The 23,520-nt window shown below is 42.7% G+C and overlaps 1 protein-coding gene across 9 annotated transcripts in view; it reads left to right on the top strand.

Moving 5' to 3' along the window:
* LOC137351976 (tumor necrosis factor receptor superfamily member 14-like) overlaps positions 1-22,516 on the top strand; it is a 126,601-nt gene extending 104,085 nt beyond the window's left edge. For 7 of the 9 annotated variants that reach the window (XM_068016925.1, XM_068016924.1, XM_068016926.1 and 4 more), the window contains 7 exons: positions 126-272; positions 1,509-1,602; positions 6,552-6,730; positions 11,617-11,639; positions 15,267-15,386; positions 16,936-17,049; positions 17,642-22,516. In XM_068016925.1, the coding sequence (XP_067873026.1) occupies positions 126-272; positions 1,509-1,602; positions 6,552-6,730; positions 11,617-11,639; positions 15,267-15,386; positions 16,936-17,001 (629 nt within the window). In that variant the 3' untranslated portion in view covers positions 17,002-17,049; positions 17,642-22,516. Of the gene's footprint in view, positions 1-125; positions 273-1,508; positions 1,603-6,551; positions 6,731-11,616; positions 11,640-15,266; positions 15,387-16,935; positions 17,050-17,498 lie in introns of all 9 variants that reach the window. The other 2 variants (XM_068016921.1, XM_068016922.1) reach the window with 2 other exon arrangements.
* Positions 22,517-23,520: the final 1,004 nt, after the last annotated feature.

The raw sequence follows: 23,520 nt of genomic DNA, 5'->3' as shown, positions 1-23,520 counted from the left end.
TAATCTTAGAAGAGAACACTCAGCTATTTCATGTTTTGTATCCATTCTTTACCTCTTCAGGAGGTATAAAGTGAAATAGCACATATTGATTTTACTTGTAGCTCATTAATGTTTTCTATTTATAGAGTTGGGGCTTCAGATTAAACTCGAATGTATCTATACACGAAATACCTTATGTGAGATCAAAGAGGGATATTACTGTCTCGACAAAAGCTGTCAGATGGGCGGAAAGCACAAAACATGCCTTCCAGGTGAAGGAGTTAAAGAAAAAGGTATGGTGGTAGATTTCTTGTTTTTCATAGCTAAATACTGTCTTGCAATAGAAAGATAATGGGATTAACTTTCTTCTACTATACCCTACAATACTGGAGAGTATCGCAGCAGCAAAGGATGGAAAATTAGGTACGATGGCCTGTCGGCAAATGCTCGACCCCAAAGTACCACTTAACCCTTGACTGACCTGATAGATTTAATTACGGACAGGGCTAGGGAAACTTGCTAAATTCAATAACTGTAGAGGGAGCTCACTCCTGCATGGGCAAGCTGTATTGGGGTACCCAATTGGCACTTGCAACTCATTGGATTTATTCCAATGAGGCCCGCAAACAAATTTAGGACAGTCATTCAGATGTGCTTATTTATCCCGTCAAACATTTTGCTCCCATATTTGGGCAATATTGAATTTAGGCCTCTATTGCCCAATTCATTGCTTGCCTTTTATTGGCCCAAACTCCCAATTTATCCAAAACATGCTGCCCACATTCCTATCCACACCAAGTCCCACAATCTCCTCTGCTTATTGACCTATACTCGTTTTTTGTTACAAAATACATCCAATTAAAATCACTGGCCCCATCTTCAAATCTCTTCATGGTTTTTCACTTTCCTGCCTCTGCAATCACCTCCAGTCACAGATTCTCTCATGCACCCTACAGTCCTCTGACTCCAGCCTCCTAGACAACTCTCCCTCCCTGTGCCCCACCATTGCTGGCAGAGCTTTTAATAGCCTCAGTCCTATCGTCTGGGCCTCACTTCCTGTATCCCAAATTCCTCCAGTAATAATAGTTGGAGTAATACAGTCCCCACAACTTAAGGTGGACTGACACCACACAAAGTGGATGAAGTAGACAAGATAATTTTGGACCTTCAGGGGGTGCTATTTATTTATTCAACATGTTTACAGTCATTACTCAGTGCAAGCTGTAAATGTACACCTGTTAGAGATAATTAAACACACAAGATAATTGCACCTAAATGATGTATGAGTGACTGAGTAAACACCTATTTCTTCCCAAAATAAATGTGGCAACGTTGTAATTGGTTATACGAAATGGTTAATTTATTTTGCCCTATTTTAAATGTGGGTGCTTTTAATGCAAAAAAATTTAAATTATCAAGAGTAAACTGTAATGCAGAAACCAGTAACGGCACTGTATTTCAAACAGCCCTTAGTAATGCAAACTCAATTCCAATAATCTGGTATTAACATTGATATATTTATTTTTCAGGAACACATTTCAAAGATACTGTGTGTGAGCATTGCCCCGATGGAAAATACTCAAGCAGCAATTCATCTACTGAAGAATGTAAGGATTGGACTAAGTAAGTAACTCAAAAAGAATCCAGAATTTTTAATTTGCAGTATTAGTTTTCAGATGGGCGGCACAGTGGCGCAGTGGTTAGCACCGCAGCCTCACAGCTCCAGCGACCCGGGTTCAATTCTGGGTACTGCCTGTGTGGAGTTTGCAAGTTCTCCCTGTGTCTGCGTGGGTTTCCTCCGGGTGCTCCGGTTTCCTCCCACATGCCAAAGACTTGCTGCTTGATAGGTTAATTGGCCATTATCAATTGCCCCTAGTATCGGTAGGTGGTAGGGAAATGTGGGGACAGGTAGGAATATGGAATTAGTGTAGGATTAGTATAAATGGGTGGTTGATGGTCGGCACAGACTCGGTGGGCCGAAGGGCCTGTTTCAGTGCTGTGTCTCTAAACTAAACTAAAGATGTCTGTAATTTGAAAACATATTGGGGGGGGGAGGGGGGCAGAATTTTAACCTGCAAGAGGTTGGATGGGGGTTGGGGAGTGGTTGCCAGTGATTGCGAGGGTTAAAGAAGCAAAAAGTGCCAGCATGTTGGGAACTCAACAAAGACCCGCAGACTTCCGCATTTAACTAGTGCTGTTTTGGAGCCGAGAGAAACCCCCATGGAACAGTTGGGCCAGCGATTTAAATATGTTCAAAGCCAATTGACTGAAGATTTATTCCTGCATTCTGTCTTTAACTGACAGCAGATGGGTCTCCAGGCAGTGTGAAACTCGCCAGTGTCAACAAGGTGAGAGCACAGCAGGGATTGACGGAGCTGTGAAATTGACAGGCTGAAAAATCTTTATATACTGATCCAGGACAAGTGTTTCTTTGCCTGAGTGAAAGGCTTTTAGTCACAGGACTTGTTCTGATAGAGGGCTTTCACTACTTTGCAGTTGATTTCCAACTCTTTGGAGTTTATTTCTGCTACCTTGGACTTTTCTCACTTTTATCTGCATTTCCCAGCTGCCAGCCTGCGCAGCAGCATGGGAGCAGCTTATGCAGGTCTATCTTGGACCTCTGATGAGGAGCAGCAGGAGCTGGAACAGCAGTTGTCTTCTCCTCAGCCTGGTGCCACTCTACAGGACAAAGGGGATGAACACGGTGTTCTTATCTATTCTGCTAGTTACATCCTCAAAAAATTCCAACAGGTTTGTCAACCATGATTTCCCTTTCATAAATCCATGTTGACTCTGCCCAATCCTGCCATTATTTTCTAAGTGTCCAGCTATAACATCTTTTATAATAGATTCTAGCATTTTCCCTACTACTGTTGTCAGGCTAATGGATCTTTAGTTTCCTGTCTTCTCTCTGCCTCCTTTCTTAAATAGTGGGGTTACATTTGCTACTTCCAATCTTCAGGAACCGTTCTAGAATCTATAGAATTGTGGAAGATGATCACCAATACATCCACTATCTCTACAGCCACCTCTTTCAACACTCTGGGATGTAGATCATTAGGTCCAGGGGATTTATTAACTGTCAATCCCATTAATTTATTCAGTACTACTTTTTTACTATTTTTTTTCAGTTCCTCATTCTCACTAGTCCCTTGGTTCTTTAGTATTTCTAGGAGGTTTTTGCATCTTCTTCCGTGAAGACAGAAACAAAGTATCTGTTTAGTTTCTCTGCCATTTCCTTATTCCCAATTATAAATTCGCCTGTCTCTGACTGTAAGGGGCCCACATTTGTCTTTGCTAATCTTTTCTTTTTTACATACCTATAGAAGCTTTTACAGTCTTTTTATGTTTCTCACAAGTTTACTTTCATATTCTATTTTCTCTTTCTTTATCAGTAAAGGAGATTGAGGGGAGATTTGATGGAGGTGTACAAGATTGTGACCTGCTTAGAAAAGTTAGGCAAGGAAAAACAGTTCGCATTAACTGATGGTACAAGGACTAGGGAACACAGATTGAAGGTTTTGGGCAAGAGATGCAGCGGGGTTGAGAGGAAGAACTTTTTGTGCAGCGAGTGGTAATTAGCTGGAACTTGCTGTCCACAAGGATGGTGGAAGTGGAGACAATCAATGATTTCAAAAGGAAGGAAGTAGACTTGGAGGACTACGGAGATCGATCAAGGGAGTGGGACTGACTAGATTGCTCTGCAGAGAGCCAGCATGGACTCAATGGGCTGAATTGCCTCTTTCTATGCTGTAAATGACTATGACTGTATAACCCCAACACAGGGTTTACTGGCAGAGGATCAGATTTCTGGACGTGACTGAGCAACAGTGTCTCAGGAGGCTCAGACATTCTCAGCAGGTGGTTGCTGACATCTGAAGCCACCTGGAAGAAGACCTCCTTCCCAGTGCGCCTGGTGACCATGCATTGTCAATGGCAGCCAGGTTACCACATCCCTGAATTTCCTCAGCACCTGCTTCTTCCAGGGATCTGCTGGTGGTATCTTCAGGGTTTCACAATCTTCTGTACACAAGTGCTGCATTTGTGATCCATTATTAGCATTACAAGAAATGATGGAAGGCTGATCCATTTTATTTAACCAAAATAAATATTGGCTAAGACTCCCAGGTGACCAATGCCGTGTTTGCCAGGGCAGCCATTTACATCCATTTGTAACTGATGAGACCAGTCAGAACAAGAGAGCACTCAGATTTGATGCAATGACTCAATTCCCACAAATTCAGGGAGTCATAGATTGCACCCATGTGGCAATCAAGGTGCTGTCAGATAAACTTGAAAAGAATTCCACTCCATTAATGTTTAGCTGGCATGTTATCACCCGAAGATATTCCTGCCTTCATTCTGTGCCAGTCAAATACATCACAGATCTTCCAAGCTCCAAGCAGACTCAGTGGATGGCTCCTTGGAGATACAGGATACCCTTTAAGGCTGTGGCTGGTAACACATTGGAGGAGCCCTACCACTGATACCAGGAACGGTACAGCAGAAGCTACATGAGCACAAAAGTGGTCATTGAGCTAGCCATTGGGCTGCTAATCAGATGTGGGGCGTCCTTCAATATGCATCAGCAAAGATGTCCTGAATGATCATTGTCTGGTGTGCCTTGTACAACATGACGCAGCAGAGAACTGCAGGAGGACAAAGGTGATGACCATGCTGCATCTTCAGAGGAGGAGCAGCAGAAGGAGGACCAGCCTCATGTGGCAAGGGTTCCAACAGCCACACACCTAGCTGCCAGTGATACCCGGGACAGCCTCGTATAGACACAATTCAGCTAGCCTTACCCTGTGCAATCGTGTGACTCATCAATGATGACCCCACTCACCCCTCCAGCACAAAGCATTCTTGCAATTAGTAGTTCTTCCTCTTCAGACATCCACTGTTCATCTTCTACTCATGTCATACCATTGACCTCAAGGCTGATGTTCACTTGGCAGGGATGAGGTAACAATGGAAATGATTGAACAACTGAGATTTGATATAAAGTTTATGGTGCTTACCAGTTAAGATAAAATGGACACATTAACAGACATTTAAACACCCAAGCGATTTTCCTTCTGCAACTACAATTCCTTTGTCTTCCTTTTTCTACTACCCATACATGGTGCTACTCCTGTGGCTTCAGCAGAGCTGGAGGTGGACTGCTCAGTCCTGCTCTGACTGCTCAGATGCTCATGGTGGACATCCTCTGGGGGTATTGGAGACTGCGAGGGCCCTGACAAAGACTGCTCCACCGATCATCAGACTTGTGGGGCTTGGACGAAGGAGGGAGCACCTTGAGCAGAGTCCATGTGCCTTTTCTGCATCTTCCCTCTCATGGCCCACCCACACTTCCCTGATAGTTAAAGCTGGAGAGCACTTTGCTGCACTTCAATGAGGCACTGAATGGCCAAGGTGAAGCTTTCCTCCATCCTACTTACACTGGCAGACAGTGTGTGCAAGCCATTGGTCAGGGCCAGCATACAATTGGTTGCCTGCCTTCTTGATTCTTCGTGCAGGTGGCCACATTTTCCATGGAAGTGGAAATCAGCACAAATGCCTGAGTCATGGTGGAACCCATGGGGAGATGGACTCCTCCAATCTCTCTCCAATTTTGTGTAATGGCTCTGGAAATGCTGACAGAACCTCACACATTTTCTGCTGCTGCTCCAAAATAGACCTCTAGTTGAGTGAAGCCCCCCCACCCCCCCACCTCTCCCACAAGACACAAACAGCTGAGCAGAGATTGAAGAGTCCTGTGTCCTTCGATGAGAACTCTCCACAGCTGTCCTGATCTCCAACACCTACTCCTGCTCATTTACGATATGTGACTCACCAAGGCTAACTGCCTTGGACGCCTCAGCGATGTGCATTTGATGTCGCGAAGTGCACAACAATTGATCAATAGTGAGGGGAAGGAAAGTTAACTTTTTAGTGTGATCCTTCAGCAGAGTTCAGTTATAAGGTTTTGTTTCAATAATAACTCATCTACATCCTTCCTGAAGCAATGTGAAAATTAAAATTGTTTATTTCAAATAGTATTGGCCATCGCCTCTGAGTCAGAAGATTGTGGGTTCAAGACCCACTCCAGAGACTTCAGCAGAAAATTCTAGGCTGGTGTTTCAGTGCAATACTGAGTGAGAAATGGTAAAGGCTCCCTCTGGCCTTCCGGGTGGAAGTAAAAGATCCCATGGCACTGTTTTGAAGAGGAGCAAGGGAGGTCTTCCCAGTGTCTTAGCCAATATTTATTTTGGTTAAATAAAATGGATCAGCCTTCCATCATTTCTTGTAATGCTAATAATGGATCACAAATGCAGCACTTGTGGCAGAACCTGCACAGCCATCAACAAAGCTGCACCAAGAGAAGACCCCCACCCAGATGGATTGTTTGCTGCGTGTCCATTATCTTTCATAGATGGAAGGATGCCAACCATAATAGTGGATTTAACTCAAACTCAACTGGGCTTGGAATGAGATTTCAATAACAGATTAAGTATAACCAATTTGTTATAATATTTATAACAACTATTGTAGATATTTGTGTTATTTATTTTTTTCTGCACTTTCCCCAGATGTGAATTCAACCACGTTCAGGTCAAGTCAGGGAGCAGTAGTACAGATGTGGTGTGTGCAAAGTCTAAACTGCCGATTATACTTGGGATTGTTTCTCCTTTGATCGTGATTCTTATTGCGGTTACCGTGGGTCTTTTAATTTATAAGAAACGCAAGATAAAGCGTAACAAACACTCAGGTGTGTGATTCAATTGATTTAATGTGTGCATCTTCCTGATCCAGTATGAATTCCATCTTATTGTTTTTTGCAAATAATCTTCCTCATTCTCCATCAGTGTATAGTGCAGTCAAACCACTGTGTGGAAATTTGGTGCCAGGAAGTCACAGGTGAGATCAGTACCCGGCAGTTGGTGGGATCAGGGGATTGGGTTAAGGTAGAGGAGTGGTTTGCAGATGCGATTGGGGTTTGGTGGAGTGCAGGGTCGATCAGGGATTGGGGGGAGTGCATATCAGATCGGAGTGAGGAGCTGAAAGTTCCATGGCAATCATTGGGTGAGGCCGGACCTGGGGAGACCCAAAAACTCCCTGTGGAGACTGGGTGTGGGGAAGTATCACTAAACTAGGAGTTCTAACAGAAATATTTCTCGGCGGCGCAGTGGTTAGCACCGCAGCCTCACAGCTCCAGGGACCTGGGTTCGATTCTGGATACTGCCTGTGCGGAGTTTGCAACTTCTCCCTGTGACTGCGTGGGTTTTCGCCGGGCGCTCTGGTTTCCTCCCACAGCCAAAGACTTGCAGGTTAATAGGTAAATTGGCCATTGTAAATTGCCCCTAGTGTAGGTAAGTGGTAGGGAATGTGGGATTACTGTAGGATTAGTATAAATGGGTGGTTGTTGGTCGGCACAGACTCGGTGGGCCGAAGGGCCTGTTTCAGTGCTGTATCTCTAAATAAATATTTTTGGAAACTTACCATGGCCTCTTCTGGCCAGTTCACACCTCCTGCCATGATTTTGCTGCCTGGCTGCAGACAGTGCGGAAATCTCCTTGTGATCCCGTCGTGGCCTGATGACATCATCAGGCTGCGACTTTTGGATTTAAAGTAGGCCCTGCCTGCCCATAGTGGGAGACTTGTCGAATTCGAAAGTTGGCGAAAATAAGATGGTGCTGGGCAGGAGCAATGCGGCCACAGGCCACATTAATTTTAACCCCTGCCCCACACCATTTCCGCTGAGTGACGGGGTGTTAAAGTTGAGACCAGTATATCATTTAATGACAAGAGCATCTGCTATTTTCATGTTCATAAAGCACTGTGTTACGGCCACATGGTGAGAGGTTTGGGTGGTTCCGTCTGTTCAACTCCCACCTGACTGCAGCAAATGTGTTTTGTTATTAAGGTTTAACCTGTTGGTGTTTTATTTGTCAAATAAACAGACAGTAACAGAATTAGAATTAGAATTAGAATATTACAGCGCAGTACAGGCCCTTCGGCCCTCGATGTTGCGCCGAGCTGTGAAACCATCTGACCTACACTATTCCATTTTCATCCATGTGTCTATCCAATGTCCACTTAAATGCCCTTAAAGTTGGCGAATCTACTACTGCTGCAGGCAGGGCATTCCACGCCCTTACTACTCTCTGAGTAAAGAAACTACCTCTCACATCTGTCCTATATCTATCACCCCTCAACTTGAAGCTATGTCCCCTCGTGTTTGCCATCACCATCCGAGGAAAAAGACGCTCACTATCCACCCTATCTAACCCTCTGATTATCTTATATGCCTCTATTAAGTCACCTCTCCTCCTCCTTCTCTCCAACGAAAACAACCTCAAGTCCCTCAGCCTTTCCTCGTAAGACCTTCCCTCCATACCAGGCAACATCCTAGTAAATCTCCTCTGCACCCTTTCCATAGCTTCCACATCCTTTCTATAATGCGGTGACCAGAACTGCACGCAATACTCCAGGTGCGGTCTCACCAGAGTCTTGTACAGCTGCAGCATGACCTCGTGGCTCCGAAACTCGACCCCCCTACTAATAAAAGCTAACACACCATATGCCTTCTTGACAGCCCTATTAACCTGGTTAGCAACCTTCAGGGATTTATGCACCTGGACACCAAGATCTCTCTGCTCATCTACACTAACAAGAATCTTCCCATTAGCCCAGTACTCTGCATTCCTGTTACTCCTTCCAAAGTGAATCACCTCACACTTTTCCGCATTAAACTCCATTTGCCATCTCTCAGCCCAGCTCTGCAGCCTATCTATGTCTCTCTGTACCCTACAACATCCTTCGGCACTATCCACAACTCCACCGACCTTAGTGTCATCTGCAAATTTACTAACCCACCCTTCTACCCCCTCTTCCAGGTCATTTATAAAAATGACAAACAGCAATGGCCCCAAAACAGATCCTTGCGGTACACCACTAGTAACTAAACTCCAGGATGAACATTTGCCATCAACCACCACCCAGGTTTTCTTGTAAGTTAAAACAGAAAATCAATTGTTTATTGATCAGTATACCTTAACCTGAAATTGTCACAATCGCATCCACTCATGGACACACACACACAAGAAGGGACAGACAAAGAGGAAAATTATAGGTGGAGGGGAGTCACGGTAAACCTGTTGAATTCTCTTACGAGCATACGAATTAGGAGCAGAAGTAGGCCATTTCGTCCCTCTAGCCTGCTCCACCATTCAATAAGATCATGGCTGATCTGTTTGTGTCTCAAATTCCACACTCCCATCTATCCCCGATTACCTTTGATTCCCTTGCCTAACACAAATCTAACTATCCCCGCCTTAAAATTATTCATTGACCCTGCCTCCACCATCTTCTGAGACATGGAATTCCAAAGCCGCACAACCCTCAGAGAAAAAAATTCTCCTCATCTCTGTCCTAAAAGAGTGACCCCTAATTTTAAAACAGTGCCCCCTAGTTCTGGACTCACCCACAAGAGGAAACATCCTTTCCACATCCACCTTGTCAAGACTGTTCAGGATCTTATAAACTTCAAACAAGTCTCCCCTCACTGTTCTAAACTCCAGTGAAAACAAGCCCAGTCTGTCCAACCTTTCCTCACAAGACAACTCACTCATTCCGGGTATTAATCTAGTAAACCTCCTCTGAACCGCCTCCAGCGCATTAACATCCTTCCTTAAATAAGGAGACCAAAACTGCACACAGTATTCGAGATGTGCTCTCACCAATGCCCTATATAACTGAAGCATAACATACTTACTTTTATTTTCGATTCCTCTCCTAATAAAGGACAGCATTCCATTAGCCTTCTTTAATACTTGCTGTACCTGCATACTAGCTTTCTTGTAACTCGTGCACTAGAACACCTAGATCCCTCTGCACCTCAGAGTTCTGCAGTCATTCTCTGTTTAAGTAATACTCTGCTTTTTTATTCTTCCTGTCAAAGTGAACAACTTCACATTTTCCCATATTATACTCCATCTGCCAGATTTTTGCCCACTCACTCCACCTATCTATATCGGTCTTCAAGCTCCTTATGTCCTCTTCACAACATACTTTCCTACCTACTTTTGTGTCATCTGCAAATTTAGCTACCATGCCATCGATCACCTCATCTAAGTCATTGATATAAATTGTAAAAAGTTTGAGACCCCAGCACAGACCCCTGCGGGACTCCACTCATCACATCGTGCCAATCATAGAAGGACCCATTTATGCATACTCTCTGCTTTTTGCCAGCCAGCCAATCTTCTATCCATGCTAATATGTTACCCCCTACACCATGAGCTCCTACTTTGCACAATAACCTTTTATGTGGCACCTTGTCAAATGCCTTCTGAAAATCCAAGTACAGTACATCAATGGGCTCCCCTTTATCCATGGCACATAGTACTCCTTCAAAGAACACCAATAAATTGGTTAAACATGCTCTCCCTTTCAAAAAGCCATGCTGACTATTCCTGATAGCCTTGAGTTTTTCTAAACGCCCAGCTGTAGCCCCCTTAATGATCGATTCTAACACCTTCCCCATGACAGTCGTTAAGCTAACTGGCCTGTAGTTACCTGTTTTCTGCCTCCCCCGCCCCCCCTTCTTGAATAAAGGGGTTATATTTGTTACTTTCCAGTCTGATGGAACCTTTCCAGAATCTAGCGAATTTTGAAAAATTAACATCAACACATCTTCTACCTCATTAGCCACCTCTTTTAAGACCCTAGGATGAAGTCCATCAGGACCTGGGGACTTGTCAGCCCGCAGCTCCATCAGTTTGGTCAGTACCGCTTCCCTGGTGATTGTAATTTCACCAAGTTCCTCTCTTCCTTCCACCTCCTGATTTACAGCTTTTACTGGAATGTTTTTGTATCCTCTATAGTGAAGACAGAAGCAAAATATTTATTCATTTCATCCGCCATTTCCTTATTATCTACTATTAACTCCCCATTCTCACTCTCTAGAGGACCAACACTCACTTTACTTACTCTTTTTCTTTTTAAGTCAAGTTCTCGTTGGTTGCAGGTCTGAGGTTTTTGCAGATTTCTCAGTTGGTGGCAAGTTCAGTTGGAGACAGTGGATCACTTCTAACTCACTGCTGTATAAAGTGTAGATGTAGAGTTTTACAGCAGGGCACATTCCCATCTGGTACGTTGGAAACAAGCATCTTGGATGCTGCTTTCTGGGTGTCTCTCTTTCTCCCTCTAGCTAGGCTGCCTTTTATGGTAAGAGACACTTTGGTCTCTTCCCCCATGGTGATCACACAATGGCCCAGGACACGGCTACTTCATCCCTTCTTTGTTTTATAAAAACCCATTCAATTCTAGAATATTTTAGGATGGGTGTAGGATGGGTGCAATTGACACCTCGTAGCTTTGAAGATTTTTCTTTGTCCCTATCAGACAGTTTGAAAAAACAAAGGCCGAGTCCTTTTCCTTCAGTGGCCATTTTGGAGCACATTGTTCACTTTTTAAAAGAAAGGTCTTTTTTAAAAGATAAAGTCAATTTTGCTAAAGCTTCAGTTTTTGTCCATGAATTTTCATTGTTGCACTTTTTGACAACTGGCAAAGTAGAACAAAACTGTGAATAAATCTAGTATAGCAGCACTTATTCCTTCTATTAATTTACTTATATTTTTCTTTTATTGACAGATGATGAGGAAACAGCCAATAAGGTAAATATCTATATATCTATTTCACTGTTATTATGCAGTCATGTTGCCCCAATTAGCGCCCTATCTATCTGCTCTCAATCATCAGCAAAGTGATGGAAGGTGTTGTCGACAGTGCTATCAAACTGCACACTCAGCAACAACATGCTCACCGATGCTAGCTTGAATTCTGCCAGGGCCGCTCAGCTCCAGTCCTTATTACAGCCTTGGTCCAAACATGGATAAGAGAGCTGAGTTTCAGAGGTGAGGTGTGAGTAACTGCCCTTGACATCAAGGCACAATTTGACCAAGTGTGGCATCAAGGAGCCCCAGCAAAATTGAAGTTAGTGGGAATCAGAGGGAGAACGTCTCCACTGGTTCGATTCATAGCTCGCACAAAGGAAGATGGTTGTGGTTGTTGGAGGCCAATCATCTCAACTCCAGGACTTCGCTGCAGGAGTTCCTTAGGGTAGTGTCCTCGGCCAAACCATCTTCAGCTGCTTCATCAGTGATCTTCCCTCCAACCATAAAGTCAGAAGTGGGGATGTTCATTAATGATTGCAGTGTTCCGTACCATTCGCAGCTTCTCAGATAATGAAGCAATCTGTGTCCGCAAGTAGCAAGACGTTGGGCTATAAGTGGCTAATAACATTTATGCCACACAAGTGCCAGGCAATGACCATCTACAACAAGAGAGAATCTAACCATCTCCCCTTGACATTCAATGGCATTACAGTACTGAATCCCCCACCATCAACATCCTGGGGGTTACCATTGACCAGAAACTTAACTGGACCAGCCACATAAATACTGTGGCTACAAGAGGTCAGAAGCTGGGAATTCTGTGACTCCCAAAGCCTGTCCACCATCTACAAGGCACAAGTCTGGAGTGTGATGGAATACTCTCCGCTTGCCTGGATGAGTGCAGCTGCAACAACACTCAAGAAGCTCAACACCATCTAGAACAAAACAGTCCGCTTGATCGGCACCCCATCCGCCACCTTAAATTCATTCCCTCCATCACTGGCACACAGTGGTAGCAGTGTGTACCATATACAAAATACACTGCAGCAACTCGCCAAGACTGCTTTGACAGCACCTTCCAAACCTGCAACCTCTACCACCTAGAGGGACAAGGGCAGCAGACTCATGGAAACACCATAACCTGCAAGTTCCTTTCTAAGTCACACACCATCCTGACTTGGAACTATATCGCCGTTCCTTCACTGTCACTGGGTCAAAATCCTGGAACTCCCTGCCTAACAGCACTGTGGGTGTACCTACCCCAATGACTGTAGCAGTTCAGATAGGCGGCTCACCACCACCTTTTCAAGGGCAATTAGGGATGGGCAATGAATGCTGGCCTGGCCAGCGACGCCCATATCCCAAGTGAAAAAAAAGGTGTGTGTAAAATCAGATTCTACCAATTTTAAAACTGAAAATATTCACAAACACATTCCAATATAATTAAATCTTAGTATTATATCAGTAATTTTTCCTGCATATTCTTTTTATCCTGCAGTTAATGTGTTATCTCACCAGTTAAAAACCAAGTCAAAGGGCAAAAACAGCTGACAAAAGCCCTACAGCTAGGAGTGCCAAATCTTTTAAGGTGCAAGTTGCAACCTTATAAATGATCTCTTATGGAGGAGCAACTTACACAATGTTCAGTCACTGATGTCCAGTGCTAGATATCTGAGGAAATATAAATCTGATCCCCATTTGTTTTTTAATATGCATATGATCTCTGTCCCATGATAGTTCTGTGTGTGAGATTTCCAGTCGGGGGAACCAGGTCAATAAGAATTTATAGAATTGCCCAACTATTTAAGCAACACTGAAGTGAGATGAAATTTAAATCCTGCATCATTTAAAAACATTTTTTCTACCAGCAGTTGGGTGGCATTAATAGTAAAGAGCTGATGGGAGACAGTTTGGGTTTTCTCTTTAAGGCACAGGGAAAGGACATTACAGTAATGTTAAAGCATGAATATGATGCTGCTATCAGACAGGTGCCAAAAAAAAAGGATTTTTCAGGTTTCAGAAGCATCGGCACGTTATACAGAAAACATTTAAAGAATGAAAAACTCATCAAGCCTGCTCATTTTATTGACCATGTACTGTCCACCCGGTTGTGGACTCTATGACATTTTTTAATCTCAAGAGAAAGTCTGACATAAATAAGATGCTCAAAACTAATCAAACACATCGCCAGAATTTTGATTAATCTCAAGTCTCAGCATTGAAAAGGAAAATTAGAGGCAGTGACAGACAGTACAGCAGAGGTGAAAGAAGATGAAATTGGTGACAGATTGAATGTGGGGAGGAAGCTGAACTCAGGATTGATGCAATATGCAAACGTTCCACACCCTGGGCTACACATGAAGTGGGACGTGGGAAGGGAGGCAGAATCCAGGAATAAGGTGTGTAGATGGTTGTGGGAATTGATGGAAGTGATGGACGACATGCTTCTTAAAGCTGGAGGAAGTTTTGGCTCATCTGGGTCTTGTGTCAGATAGACAATGCCTGTCAGTCAAGTGCAGTAGATGGCAGAGGTGACCAGATAGAGATGGGTGTCATCAGTATACATGTACAAGCTGGCTCTGTGCTTTAGGATAACATCAACAAGGAGTAGGGACAATGAAGCAGAGGACAAGGATAGATCCCAGAGGCAAATTTAAGAGCAAAGGAGGAGAAACAATTTGAGATGTTGTAATGTCTGTGGCATGACAGGTACAATTGGAGCCAGGAGAAAGCAGTATCACAAAGGTGAACTGTGGGGGAGAGGGTTTTGAGGAGGATGCCATACTCCACGGTGTGGAAGGCAGTGGAGTGATCGATGAGGAAGAGTATAGACAGTAAGCCATAGTTGCATTCATGTAAAATGTAATTTGTGACAGTGACCAGTATAGTTTTGATCTTGTGGGCAGTCTGAGATGCTGATATGAATGGTGAGAGAAGTGGAGCATAAGTTTGGGGCAACATTTGGGGAAATTCATCTCGAGTATTTATGCAAAACAGGCGGTATCAGATTGGCTGCTTGTTATGGGCAATGCCTGATATTTAATTCCATTGACTGCAATGGAGCTGAATATCAGGTGCTGCGTATAACAGGCGACTGATACAATACCACCTGTTTTGCAGCAACGCCCGAGGCAAACTTCTACTCACTTGGTGTCTGAGATGAGGATGCAGGATCCCATGGAAAGTGATTAGAGAGGACAACTTATGAAGAAGAGCAACTTGAAGTTGTTTCTACTGTCCAGAAGTAATAAGAGGACTTGACTGTGCCAAATGAGTGATGGTAAACTTTAAACTGGCTGATCAGATTTGGCAATGGATAGCCAGGGTGAGCATTTTTCATGTCTGCTCAGCTTATGGGGAGAAATGGTTGCAGACGGATTATCAGTTGATGGGTATATAGGAGAAAGAAAATGAAGTGATCAGAGAAAGTGCTCTCCAAGCTGGAAATTTCAGAGTGCTCAGGGCTACGAGTGGTGATCCCTAAATTACCAATGACAGTCAATACAGACCAAATAACCTGTTTTATTCATAGTCACATTAACAATGTCAAACACAGATAAGTGAATCATTATGTTCAAAATGTAACTTCCCACACTTGCAGATTTAATAACTTACTTTTTCATGTAGAGTCAAAGAGAAGATTTACTTAAAGACAAGACAAAGCAAAATAACAAACCTACACCAGAAACTGGAGGCTATCCCCAGGAAGACAGTGCAAATCCAAACAGAAACCCACTCCAGAAACAGGTACAGTACATTTCTCTCCAGTATTTGTATTGTATCTATATTGTCTGCTGAGCTTTTCTCCTCTCCTCTCCTGTCCATTATAATCTCAATAGCATCTGCAACACATCTGTGCCTTTTTAAGTGTAAATTGGTGAGTATTGACAGGCTGTTCCACTGGTGAAGGACAGTGATGACATGATGAAGCCCAAACTTCTCTTCCCACATCCCATATGCACATTTTTCTGCAGGGTTAATTGACAATGATGAGGGGGGAGAAACACTGAGGCCATTTGTAGATCCAACTGTTGTTTCAGCTAACTCAGTACAGACTTATTTTTTCAAAAAATATACTTTATTCATAAAATTTGTAAAGCTACATTACATGACAGTTCAAACTGACATTACAAAGTGCAATATAGTTCAATTTCTTTCAATACAATATATGGCACACTGAGGTGCCTCACTACACTTACAATTGCAGGTTATATTTACAGTAAACATTTCATGTCAAACATTCTCTGGTGCATTTAGCCAGAAGGTTTTACTTGGGTTCCAGCTCCTCGGTATACTATGGCGGGAGGGTGTTAGACTGTGGCCTTTCCCCATTGAACTTCATTGAATCTGGAAGGTTCTGGATCAATATGATTCAGTGTTAAAGCCTACAGTGCATTAACTCACAGGGCATTGTTTTTCACATATTTTATGATTATGGTGTCCATGTAGTTTCACCTTCCGCAGATCAAACAGTAATTACATTGCAAGAGACTATCTTTGGTGGATCTTCACTCAGGTAGTCACTTTGGCTAACTTGGGTACCATGGCAGCCTGTAACTCAAACAGAAAATGAGGAAAACTATGCATACTATCTTTTAACTAAGTTTATGTTAATTTGTTCAGTTATGTCAAAATTGGGCATTCATAATAGAAGAACTTGCATTTATGTAGAGCCTTTCACAATCTCAGGACATCCCAACGCGTTTCCCTGCCAATAAAGTTCTTTTGAATTGTAGTCACTGTTATAACACAGGGAAATATGATATTTAATTCGAACACAGCAAAGACTCACAAAGAGAAATGAGATAAATGACCAGGTAATCTGTTCTAGTGGTTTTAAATGAGAGATAAATATTAGCCAGGGCACAGGAAGAACTACCCTGCTGTAATTAGAATAGTGATACGGGATCTTTTTCTGCACCCCAGAGGGCAGACAGCACATTGGTTTAGCATCTCGTCTAAATGACAGCACCTCTGAGAGTGCAGCACTCCTCAGTACGGCACTGATATGCCAGTCTTGATGATGTGCTTAAGCCTCATAGGCTTAAACTCATAACCTCTGACTCAGATTGAAGGCACTGAGATGGAATAATATACATTGGCTGGAATTCTTTACCTTTTTTTAGACTCTTTAAAATTAGCTGAGTTAACAAGTTGAATGAATGTTCATCTTTTCAGTCCCTTGTTCTGCTTTTTAACCCAATTCTTATTTTTTTTACACTGAAATGTCTTCACATTTTAAAATCTGTGATTTTGCCTGTTTCATTTATTTTCTTACATTTCATTGTGCCTCCAGTCTCCTCTCTCTTTGGGGAAATCCGACACCTCTTTTTATCATCATCCTTCAGTTGGGGGCATGTGACACTGGGAATCATAGGGCAGAATCCCTTACCCATCAGGAAACAGCATGGTATGTTAATGTAATGGTGCACTGTTCCCTTAAAGCTATATTTACATATTCTGAAGAACAACTTGCACATTAATGTAGAAACTTTTTATCTGCAGTGATCAAGATTAGATATTAACAGAATTTATTTTCAGATTCTGGTGACTCAAACATGATAAACTCATTCATCAATATATGTTACTGCTAAACACCCAGAATGACTAAAGTATTGTCATTTCAAATGTATGTGTGGATTTGTCACATGACCATCAGCTCCATTGTCTTAAAGGAGTTTTCCGTTGCTTCATATCTGTCCAGCCACATGCAGATTGGTTCAGTTCCACTGGTTACGTATTTTCCTTTTCTGTACATATTGCTCTTCAAACTCTTCATTTAGATTATTTCACAAAGATAAACAGTAATTCCAAAGTGACATTTCTGTATTTTTCTTCTTTCGAAATATTCATGTTCAGGTATACAGAGCCAAGTTCATCAGAAATTAATTCACCACCTGGCCAAGATAATACAGATACCTGGAATAGGTGATGACTTTGGTCCATGTTTGGTTTGGCTGTATTGTGCGTGCGACTTGTAAGACCAAAATTTGTTTTAACAGAAGTCTGTATGCAAGGACAAAAGAAGATTGTCGGAACAAATGACTATGGAAGTACACTAAAACCTGTTCGAATGGATACCCTTCGACGACATTCATTGACAGCAACAAATAATTTACATTGTGACAGATACAAGCTGCACCTTGAAACCACAGATGCCTGCAAATTCTGAATGAGTCTTCATTGCAAGTTCATTTACAAATTATTACATGAGCCACGGCCTTATGTAACCTTTCATACTATTCAAAGCATCTGACCTTACCTGTGCGGAGACAGTGGGACTAGTAATCCAGAGGCCTAACCTAATGCCCTGGGGACACTTGTTCAAATCACAGCAGCTGGAGGAATTTAAATTAATTAATAAATTCAATTAATTAATAAAAATCTGGAATTGAAAGTTAGTCTCAGTAACGGTGCCATGAAACTATCAATTGTCGTTAAAAACCCATCTGGTTCACTAATATCCTTTAGGGAAGGAAATCTACTGTCCTTTCCCCCTCTGGCATTCATGTGATTCCAGTTCCACAGCAATGTGGTTGACTCTTAACTGCCCTCTGAAATGGCCACTCACTCAGCTTTGTCAAGGGCAATTAGTGATCAGGAACAAATGCTATCCTTGTCAGTGCTACCCCCATCCCATGAAAGAGTAAAAAAAAAGATTCATGTACTGTGCACCAAGAATAACCAGATCTGGACCGCAATTCAGATCCAGCTCAAACCCTGTCATCCTCAGTGAAAAACCAGGCCACTAGATCAGAGAAGGAGGACTGAACTGTTACCTGGTGTTGTAATTTTTGTATAATTCTGATGTCTGCTACTGTCGAGGTATGTTGCCACAAGGGCGAAAGGTAGAACAAACAAAGCCAGAGCTATGGATGACGAATGAGACAGAGAGTAAGATGAAACAGAATAAGAGTGTATATGACAGATGTCAGGTTGATAATACAAGTGAGAACCAGGCTGAATAAAGAGGGTTCAGAGGGGATGTGAAAAAAGAAAACGAGTATCAGAAGAGTCTGGCATTGATAAAGAGCTATTAGAAAAGTTGGCTGTAATTAAAGTTGATAAGTCACCAGGACCGGATGAGATGCATCAGATGATACGGAGAGAAGTAAGAGTGAAGATTGCAGAGGTGCTTGCCATAATCGTCCAATCCTCCTTAGATACAGGCATGGTGCCAGTGGACTAGAGAATTGCAAATGTTACACCCTTGTTAAAAAAAGTGAAACTGTCGGTGTTAGCCCTCCCTACTGTGTAAAACGGCTGGTGTCCACACTTGCACAGTTAAACATGGAAATCCAGAAGTTGCTGTCTGTGATTGCCTGCTCCTTCCCAGGGTGTACTGTTGCTGTCTTCGAAGATGCAGTCATAGAGTCATTTATGGCACAGAAGGTGGTCATTCGCCCATCGAGTCCATGCCGGCTCTCCACGGAGCTATCCATTCAGTTCCACTCCCCGACATGATCCCCGTAGCCCTGCAGTTTATTCCCTTCAAGTGGCCATCCAATTTCCTTTTGAAGTCATTGGTTGTCTGCACGTCCATCACCCTTGTGGGCAGCAAGTTCCAAGTCATTACCACCTGCTGTGTAAAAAAGATCTTACTCATATTCTCCTGCATCTCTTGCCTAAAACCTTCAATCTGTGTCCTCTAGTCCTTGTACCATTAGTTAATGGGAACAGTTTTTCCTTGTCTAACTTACCTCAGCCTGCCATAACCTTGTATGGTTTGATTAAATTTGCCTCAATCTCCATTGTTCTAAGGAGAACAACCCCAGTGTTTCCAACCTAATCTTGTAACTATAAATCCCCCGTCCCTGGAACCCTTCTGGTAAATCTGTTCTGTACCCTCTCAAGGACTCTCACATTCTTCCTTAAGTGTGGTGACTAGAACTAGACACAATACTCCAGTTGGGGTCTAACCAGAGCTTTATAAAGGTTCAGAATAACTTCCCTGCATTTGTACTCAATACCTCTATTTATGAAGCCCAAGATCCCGTATGCTTTACTAATCACTCTGTAAATATATCCTGCCACCTTCAAAGATTGATGCACATGCACTCCCAGGACCCTTTGTTCCTGCACACTCTTTAGAATTGCACCATTAAGTATATATTGCCTCTTCCTATTCCTTCTGCCAAAATGCATCACTTCACATGTGAGCATTCAATTCCATTTATCACCTCTCTGTCCATTCTGCTGTCCTGTTGCAGGTGGTTCATATCATCCTCACTGCCACACCTCCAAGTTTAGTGTAATCAGCAAATTTTGAGATTCTGCTCTGTTTTCCAAGATCCAAGTCATTTATATATATTTTAAAAAATCAGTGGTCCTAACACTGACCCTTAGGGATCACCACTGTCTGCTATGCTCCAGTCTGAAAAACAACCATTTACTATGACTCTCTCTTTTCTGTCCTTAAGCCAATTTTTTAGCCAATTGAACACTGACCCTTTTATTCCATAAGCCTCAATTTTGTTAACCAGCCTTTTATGTGGTATCTTATCAAACGCTTTCTTAAAATCCACATAAACAACATCCACTGCATTCCCTTCATCAACCTTCTCTGTTACTTCATCAAAAAATTCAATGATTAGTCAAGTATGATCTGCCTCGTACAAACCTGTGCTGGCTATCCTTAATTTTAACTCAAAGCTCTCCAAGTGTGTTGATTGTTTTCCCTGATTATTGTTTCTTAAACCTTACCTACCACTGTTGTGAAACTAACTGGCCTGTAGTTGCTAGGACTGTCTTTACACCCTTTCTTGAATACAGGTGTCATATTTGCCACTCTCGAATCCTCTGGCACCTCCCCCTTATCCAAGGAAGATTGGAAGATTATGACAAGCCCTTCCGCTATCTCCATCCTCACTTCCTTTAAGCAACCTGGATGCGAGCGATCCGGACCAGGTGACTTCTCTACCCTAAGCATAGCCATCCTTTTTAGCATCTCCCCCTCTCAATTTTTACCCTGTCCATTGCTTCTACTGATAAATGACAGATTTCACTTCCTTAATGAATACTGTTACAAAGTACTCATTAAGTATATTAGCCTTGCCCTATGTCACTAAGCACATATTACCCTCATGGTCCCTAATAGGCCCACTTCATCTCTAACTACCCACTTACTATATACATGCTGGTAGAAGATTTTTGAGTTCCCTTTTATGTTGACGGCCATTCTATTCTCATAATCTCTCTTTGCAGTCTAATTTTCCTCTTCACCTCCCCCCTCAACTATTGTATTTAGCCTGGTTCACTTGAAGAATTCACCCGACATGCATCATTTTTGTTTCATCATAATTTCTATCACCGTCATCCGAGGAGCCCTGTTTTTGTTCCCTTACCTTTCACCCTCGTTGGAATGTACCTGAAACATTTCTTCCTTAAAAAATAATCTATTGTTCCATTACAGCTCTTCCAGTCACGCTTTGGTTACATTATACCCTGGCTAGATCCCTTCTCATCGCATTAAAATGCCCTCTTCCTTTTTTTTATTAGTTCATGGGATTTGGCATCACTGGCTAGGCCGGCGTTTATTGCCCATCCCTAATTGTCCTTAAGGAGGTAGTGGTGAGCTACCTTCTTGAACTGCTGCAGTCGTTGTGGGGTAGGTACACCCACAGTGCTGTAAGTGAATTCCAGGATTTTGACCCAGCAACAGTTATAAACTTCCAAGAGTCCCTAGATTCTGGAAAGGTCCCAGCGATTTGGAAAACAGCAAATGTAACTTCTCTATTGAAGAAAGGAGGGAGACAGAAAGCAGGAAACCACAGGCCAGTTAGCCAGACAGTGACATTGGGAAAATGCTGGAATCCATTCAGCAAGTAGTAGCAGGAAATTTAGAAAATCATAATGCAATCAGGCAGAGTCAACATGGTTAATGAAAGAGAAATCATGTTGGACAAATTTATTAGTTTTTTGGGGGCTGTAACAAGCAGGGTGTATAAAGGGGAACCAGTAGATGTAGTGTATTTGGATTTCCAAAAGACATTCAATAAGGTGCCACATAAAAGTTATTAAACAAGAGCTCATGGCACTGGAGGTAATATATTAGCATGGATAGATTGGTTAAGTAACAGGAGAGTCAGGGGCTTCAACTATTTGGATGAAGGGACCAAGTGTGTTGTAGCCAAATTTGTAGATGATGCAAAGATAGGTAGGAAAGCAAGTTGTGAGAAGGGATATAGATAGGTTAAGTGAATGGGCAAACATTTGGCAGATGGAGTGTAATGTGGGAAAATGTGAGGTTGTCCACTTTGGCAGCAAGAATAGAAAAGCAGAATGTTATTGAAATGGAGAGAGACTGCAGAGGTACAGAAGTTGGCATGCTGATACATTGTGCTTTGGCTGGCAAATGGAATATCGGCGTTTATTGCAACGGGCTGTTCCCAGGGACGCACACCGAGACAAACATCAACTGCTGCTGGAGGGCTATCAATTCGGTGAAAGACGCCCTTTGGTCTGCCCGAAACTTGCTGGTCTTCCAGCGCAAAGAGTTGTCCACCGCCGAATGTTGCAGACTGGCACATTCCAAGGTCCAGGACTACGTGCTGAGGGACGCACTAAAGCTTGGGGCAGCCGCAGCAAAGGCTCAATGGGGAAAGACCACAGTGTAAGGTTCCCCCACCAAGCTAGACTGAGGGGCTGGATCCATGGGAAACCCCTCAAACTGTATCGTTAATATTCTCAATTGCTGTAAATGTAAAACTGTAATTGACATGACAATTGTGAAACAGAAGGGTTGGGAAGAAACTCATGACAGTATTGAAAGAAACTGATCTCTTTTGCAATGTTTGTATTTTTTGGTGTGGTTTGGAAACTGGCAATGTAATTTTTACAGATTTTTATGAATAAAGTATATTTTGGAAATAAAAAAAGTTTATTGCAACGGGTTGGAGCATAAAAGTAGGCAAGTCTTGCTACAGCTGTCTTGGACATTTGCTGAGCCTGCACCTAGAATACTGCATACAGTTTTGGTCTCCTTACGAAAAGACAGTTATACTTGAATTGGAAGCAGTTCAGAGAAGGTTCACTAGGCTGATTTCTGGGATGAAGGGGTTGTCCTATGAAGAAAGGTTGAGCCTATACTCACTGGAGTTTAGAAGAATGCGGGTGATCTTACATTATTCTTCATCCAAATCTGTATCTCCCTACTGCTGTTTATGTGGAAGAATTATAAAGTGCTTTTCTTCACATGCATGTCACATTCACTTTGAAATTGGGATGGATTTATGCAATATATTTAATTCCCTTAACCGCTCAACATTTGTGACTGAAGAACAGTTTATTTACATTGTGGCAATATGCAAACGATGCTGCAATTTCTGCACCATTGTGCAGTATTTTCTCAGTCAATCATTATATATTGCAAAGTTTTGGCAGAAATCAACTGTCACGGTAGCTGCACGTTCTGACTGATGGGGAATCGTCATTTTTCAGAGTCCTTGAGACTGGATGAGATGGTGAATCATGTCAGGCAGCTCTGTGTGGCAAAGGTTTTTTTTAAATCTATGTTCAGTTTTCATTCCCCAGAACTTTCTTCCTCAATATACAGGAATGTGTCCACCCGTCCCTTATGGAAAAGTTTGTGCAGAAATACACCTTTAACCACAGGTCTGTGCATAACATCCTTGAGGCCCTGTGGGAAAAGGAGATGATTCATCATGTTGGAAAGTTCCACAAGCAGACTGTCAGTCATTTGGCAGAATGTCTCATCGCTAGAACTTTCACACAAGCACCAAAACGTAGCTGGTGGTGAGAAGGAGCCGCCCTGTCAGATCCTTCCTGCATACCCAGAGTTTCAGCACCACTGCACGCTGTCCTCAAGACAGCTGCGGTGGATAAGAGACCGTCAAGAAGGTCTTGAAAGAGATGCAGTGGT

The sequence above is a fragment of the Heterodontus francisci genome, chromosome 37 (genome assembly GCF_036365525.1).
Source record: "Heterodontus francisci isolate sHetFra1 chromosome 37, sHetFra1.hap1, whole genome shotgun sequence".
Classification (NCBI taxonomy): Eukaryota; Metazoa; Chordata; class Chondrichthyes; order Heterodontiformes; family Heterodontidae; genus Heterodontus; species Heterodontus francisci.
The sequence above is the reverse complement of the archived record's forward strand: the minus strand, read 5'-3'. Positions and strand labels throughout refer to the sequence as shown.